The sequence below is a fragment of the Miniopterus schreibersii genome, assembly GCF_964146895.1.
Source record: "Miniopterus schreibersii genome assembly, chromosome: 4".
Lineage (NCBI taxonomy): Eukaryota > Metazoa > Chordata > Mammalia > Chiroptera > Miniopteridae > Miniopterus > Miniopterus schreibersii.
Window position 1 is genome coordinate 21,805,561 of NC_138105.1, and position 6,000 is coordinate 21,811,560.

At 57.6% G+C, this 6,000-nt stretch overlaps 1 protein-coding gene across 1 annotated transcript; it reads left to right on the forward strand.

The window, feature by feature from the left end:
• Nucleotides 1–3,909: 3,909 nt before the first annotated feature.
• On the forward strand, nucleotides 3,910–5,477 carry SMIM32 (small integral membrane protein 32). Its single transcript, XM_081136049.1, has one exon. It carries the CDS (start codon nucleotides 4,455–4,457, stop codon nucleotides 4,764–4,766), a length of 312 nt encoding a protein of 103 aa, XP_080992175.1. The 5' UTR covers nucleotides 3,910–4,454; the 3' UTR covers nucleotides 4,767–5,477.
• The last annotated feature ends 523 nt before the right edge of the window (nucleotides 5,478–6,000 follow it).

The window sequence follows — 6,000 nt, forward strand, 5'->3', positions numbered from 1 at the left end:
CCTCTAACTGCCCAACAGAGAGCCCATACAGGAGCAGAGTGTGGAGGCAGAGCTCAAGCCTGCACCTGCTGCAGCTCCCCATCCTGGGCCAGCTCCCCGCTGGCTGCTCAGAACTCACTCCAGAGGCAGCCAATAGAATGTACTGGTGACAGGAGCTGGTCACACCCCTTCCTGCAGGTTCCCAATCCCAGAGCTTCTTGGTGACTCAGATCAGGTCTTTCTAGCTGGTGCTGCCCTCGGCCATGGGCAGGGTGACACGTAGCCTGGACCATCATCTAGACCTCTCTCCAGAGACTCCCAGCCCCAGCCCCAGGCAGCCCTGTGAACCACATCATTGACTCTCTGCACCCTACCATCTGATCCTGTAAGACACTGCAGGCTCAGGGGATCAGGGGACAGAGGTGGAGGCCTGGTTTCTAGGAGGGGAGCCCTATTGCGAACACTCTCCTTCTAGAACCACCTCTTCCTCACACCCTTCCTTTCTTCAGTTATCCCACTCCAAAAACCAGACTGCTACCCCCTCAAGAGCTCTGGCTGACCATTCGCCAAGCCTACTACTGCCCATTCCCACTTGGAAAACCTCTTCATTTCAGAGCCTGGGCGTGGCCTGCTGGCTGCTGAGTTCTAAAATGGTAATTCTAAAATGCAACCTTAACTTGCCAACCACTGTGGTTGCCAAAGCCATGTGTAAAAACAAAGTCAGCCCTGGCCAGTGTGGCTCAGTTGGGCATCATCCTGTGCATAGAACGAAAGGTTGCCAGTTTGATACCTGGTCAGGGCACATTCCCGGCTGTGGGCTCGATCCCCAGTTGGGGGTGTGCAGGAGGCAGCCAATCAATATTTCACTCTCACATTGATGCTTCTCTCTTCCTCTCCCTTCCTCTCTCTCTAAAAATCAATAAAAAATCTTAAGGGGAAAAAAAAAAGTGAAAAACAAAAGCAAAAAGAAAACTGCTGGGGTAATGGTTAAAAAGAAAGGTCTGCAAGCCAGGACATCCTCAGTATTCACAGAGGAAGTGGAAGCCATTCCACAACCTCCTGCAACACAGGGGAAAGCAGCCAGCAGCAACACACTCTAGCATTCAGACAGCAACATTTCACCCTTGATCTTCACCCTAGCCTCTTGGTGATGCTAAGCAGTTTAATAATAAATCCCCTCATGTGCAGAAGAAACAGAAATAGCTTCACCAAGCACTGGAGGCCATCACAGCACAGCTTATGAAATTGTGGGGCTCTAATGCTCCGAGTCTCCAAAGTTTCCATTAAACAGATGCCAAATAGCCCTGTGGTGGCAGGAAAGGCATCCTTGTCTCGCCTCTCGGGTCTCTCCGCAGACAGACTGGTGGGGAAAGGAGCATGTGTCACTCAGCAACCATGTAATGGGAAAGAGGTCACTCTGGGGTCCTAGCCTTGTGATCCCTGCCTGTCAAAGCCAACCTCTGAGCCCCTTTATAATCTTTTTCGAGACTTAAATGTGTGGGTACACAAAGCTCCCTTAATGGGAGGTCGCTCTGGCTTGTGTAAAGCTGTGTAAACTTCATCTCTGCATTTACATAGCTCCAAGCCTTGTTTAATTTCCTGCCTGGGGATATTCAGAGAACATGACTGCCCTCTCGGGTCTCTGAACATCTTTCAGAAAAGAAGCAGTGTCCCCCCCCCCCAAAAAAAAAGGCAATATACCTTCTCCAACTTTACCAAAAGGCAAGGAAGGCAGTTTAACCGCATGCCCTTGCCAAGCTTCCCATTAGAAGAAGCAGCTTAAGATGAGTGGACAAGCACTGGCTACAGAATCTAAGACTCTCTTACACCATGACTTGGCTGTGTGACCTTGGCAAGTGACACCACTTCTCAAGGTTCCAGCTTCCTCCTTGGGAAAATGGGGGAGATAGAAGTGCCCATCTCACAGGTTGCTGTGAGGAGAAAGATCATGCTGAGGCCCAAGCCAGTGCTCAGCCTATGGGAAGAGATCGGCGAATGGCAGCTACTGGAACTGCTCTGCCATTAGAGGTGGCCATGGCAGTGGTTGAGTGCATGGACTCTGGAGCCTGGCTGCCCAGGTTCAAGTCCCAGCCCACCACTCACAGGCTGCAAGACCTTGCATGTGTTACTTCTGCAAAATTCAATATGATTATGAAAAGCAGCAGCTGTGGGGGAGAAATGAGCAGTGTCAATGACCACAGGTTCACAGATTACCCCTCCTAAACCCCAACACGAGCAATGGAGCTGCAGGAACTCCACTACTACCACCTCCACCACCCACACCAAGCCCTTCACAGACTCTCTCTGCTCCATACCCATTTCCTGAATGCTCACAGCATATTTCCAGAACAAAACCAGAAGTCACTTACCATAAAGCCCCATTTTATAGCCCCAGATTCCACTTAGGACCTCCCTACTAAGCTGCCCAGGCTTCCTGCCACCGCCTAGTGTCTTACCTGAACTCACGGGTGGCGTGCAGAGGTAGTGGGGACAGCGGGGACATGTTATTCCCCATGCAAATACAAGGAGGAAATTCCAGGCCAGACTACAAACCAAGTCCTTCAAGCCCTGTAGTCAAGCTTTACCAGAACCCAGGGAGTTCAGGGACAGCCGGGGCTCCACCTGGATAAACTCGCCTCCATCCAATCCCCATGCTGGCCCTCCCCATGGCTAACAGTGCTGGTCAGGAGCCTGTTCTGGTTTCACATCATGTCACCTGGGGTCCTGCTGGCTGAGTAAAATGATGTCAAAACAGGTCAGGCTTTCAGAGAAAGGGACCTGGGTCCCTCGTGCAAGTGGCCCACTCCCATGACTGCTGCTTCACTGCTTCATGTGGCTGTCTTGTGCTAACAGGGATAAGCCTTGCCCCTCTCAGAGCCAGCTTTCCCATATGGAAAAGGAGGGGTTGCCCTAAGCAGCCGGACATAGGGCTCAGGGTCTGGTGTCCTTGGAGCACAATGGGCAGCTCCCCAGGACCCAAGGTGGGCAGAGGGGCAGTGCTGAGTCCTACCAGGTCCTGCTGCCCACCCTGTCTGCACACACACAGCCCCCTTCCAATCCAGGGAGGCCCACAGAAACCTGTCTGTGGGACTAATAAGAAATCACTGAATAGGGCCTCTAGAGCACATCTGCACCTCAATCAGCAAACACTCTGCACCTCACTCAGCCAAGTCAAACACTCTTCAGGGTCAGGATTTGGAACCACAATTTCAACGTCAAAGAGCTCACAGGGGTGTTTGTCCTGGGCTGAGCTGGGATTTGTGGGAACAAGTGGTGGTCCAAACTGGCCACCTCTGTTCACTGCTCATCTCTGTCTTGGCCCTCAGGCCTTTGCCAGGATTGCCAAGGGCAGGTGGGCCATCACCAGCATCACTCTTCCTCTTGCCCCTGTACCAGAACTGGCCAGGCCAGGGAGCTCAGCGAGTGAGATCCTGGTAGGGGAAGCACATGTACCCTCAAGTCACAGCTAGAGTCGCCTGAGCCCACCAAACCAGCCCCAGCTTGCCTGGGAGTGTCCCTGGCTTCCCCTGGAGGCTAATGCCCTGCCTGAGAGACCCAGCGGCCAGTGGGGCTCTGTGCCAAGGGGCTTGGCCAAGAGGGAGAATGTCAAGAATAGGAAAGCCCGGTGCATGCCTGGCTCACCTTGTCTCTGAGTCCGCTTGCTGTCCACAACTGTCTATTTTGCGTGTCTCTGTTGATATGTCTGTACCTGTTTGTCAGTCTTTCTGTGACCCAGTGTTTTTTCTCCCTCCTTCTCTGTGCGTCCCTGTCTGTGAGTGATGTGAGGTCGGGCAGGAGCAGTCACAGCCCTGTCCGCTCTCACCCTCATTGGTTCTCAGCCACTCTCGGGGACAGCCTCTGCCAGTCCCGCCCCCCACCCGGGACCTGAGCTCGCTCAGACCCGCCTCAGCGCTCAGACTCCAGCTCAAGACAGGAGCGCAGCAGCTCACGCCAGCGGGACAGGGTCGCCGCGCTCCAGCGTCTGGACAGGGCCTAGAGGCTGCAAGGGCCACGCCGACAGAGGCGGCGCCGGAGGACTCCCAGCCTTTGCCCTCGGTGGACCAGGCCTCCCGACGGCACCCAGCAGGAACCCGAGCTGTGGCCTCGCTCACCAGGCGCCTCTCCGCCGCCGCAGCCCGCAGGCAGCCCGGAGTGAGGCGCTCACCGGAGCTGGGGGTCCGAGCCCAGAGGGCGGCTGTAAAACCTAGAGACGGGCGATCCGGCACCGCAGGCGGGGACGACGAGACGCAGGGAAAGCCCGAGGGCCCCGGCGCGGAGCTGCCCAGCTGCCAGCCCAGGGGTCCTGCACCCCACCGGGAGGACAGCGGAGCGCGGAGGCAAGGGGGCGACCGCGCTGCAGTCCGGGACTCCGGGTCCCTAGCGCGCGGCGGGGCGGGAGGACGTGCCATGGAGGCGCCGGGCAGCACTAGTCCGAGCAAGGCGCAGTGAGCGAGTCGGCCGGGCACCCGCGGGCCATGTACCGCGACGTGTTCAACGCCACAGGCGGCCTCGAGGCGGCGGTGGGCGGCGCGCTGGCCTTGGCAGCTACGGTCAGGGCGGAGGGCGCTCTGCCACTGGAGCTGGCCACCGCGCGCGGCATACGGGACAGCGCGGCCGCGAAGCCCGACCTGCCCACCTACCTGCTCCTCTTCTTCCTGCTGCTGCTCTCCGTGGCGCTCGTCGTCCTCTTCATCGGCTGCCAGCTGCGCCACTCCGCCTTCCCCGCGCTGCCCCACGACCGCTCCATGCGCGACGCCCGTGCGCCCTGGAAGACGCGGCCGGTGTAACGGCGCAGCGAGCCTTGGCCCGCCGGTGCCGTGTCGGGTCTCGCTACAAGCCGTGGGTGTGAGCCGAGCAGGCCGGGTCTGACCTCGGGGGTTCGGGGATCCTGACCTCTGGGGGTCGCCGGCCGTGGGCACACTGCACTCTGACCCAAAGACCCTTCCGGACCTCAAGCGGCAACCTGGGCGTAAAGGGAGCCGGGGGCGTCAGGGCTGCCTAGGTTCCCGCTCCTACTAGCCACGGGGTACCAAGGCTCTGATCCCCTGGCAGAGCCTTCCTTCCCCGGGACAGCGGGCCCAGCTGGGACCTTCCTGAGACCGCGCGCCACAGACAGAGGCGTCTTCGGGGCCGCCTGCAGACTTCGCTTTGCGCACGTAAGGGGCAGGCAGGGCGAGCGCGCAACTGGCCGGGACATGCCTGTGGGACTCGCTGGCCCTGCGACAGCTACCACCTCTCCTTCTCGTTAGCACCGAGGACCCTGCTAGGTCCCGAGCGTGAATTCAGCCTGACTTTGTGAAATGATGGCCCTTGGGGACTGCGTGCCCCAGGAGAAGTGAGGGGAGCGGGAGTTTCACTGGGTCCGAGGATCCAGTTTTTCCTGCGGGCACGGATGGAGGGAAAGCCAGTCTAGAGACACAGGGTCCCACTGGCAGCACCCTGCCGTGGGGACCCACGTCCCCAATATACAGGGGCTGCGTTCCTACAATAAAACCTCACCGAATTAGACCCAGTGCTGAGAATGCTCTGGTCATTGTTTGTGCCACTTTGGAAAGTGGGATAAGGGCTGGGCATCCTTTTGAGCATCCTGAGAGCCAAGCGCAGCCGCCTCCTGCCTTGCTGTGGCCCAGGTCAGTTTTAATGGTACTCCTCTTCTCCAGCTTTCCCCCTGGGTCAGTCAGTTACTTGCTCTGGGAAGTGTTTTTAGAGCAGCTCTGAAAGGGGAATTGCTGCCTTGTCTGCTGAAAAAAAATCCCCTGAAAAGGGGCTCCATGGCTACGTTCCCTTCCCTGTTCTTTCCTTTGCTCTCAGAGCCATCCTGGGCCTGAACCCTTCCAAGAGCTCTATCTGGACCAGAACCAGCTGGTGAAGGAAGGGCCTAAGGGTCAGGCAATGAGACAGCTGCTCAGCACTTATTCCCAAACGAGGCAGGCGGCCAGCACTGGAGAGCACAGCAGAAAGCAGTGGATGAGTAAACCCCATCAGGAGGAGACAATCTCAAAGAACCTGAGAGGGAAAAGA

Coding starts and splice junctions, on each gene's coding strand:
- SMIM32 (XM_081136049.1), top strand. CDS start 4,455: ATGTACCGCGACGTGTTCAACGCCACAGGCGGCCTCGAGGCGGCGGTG.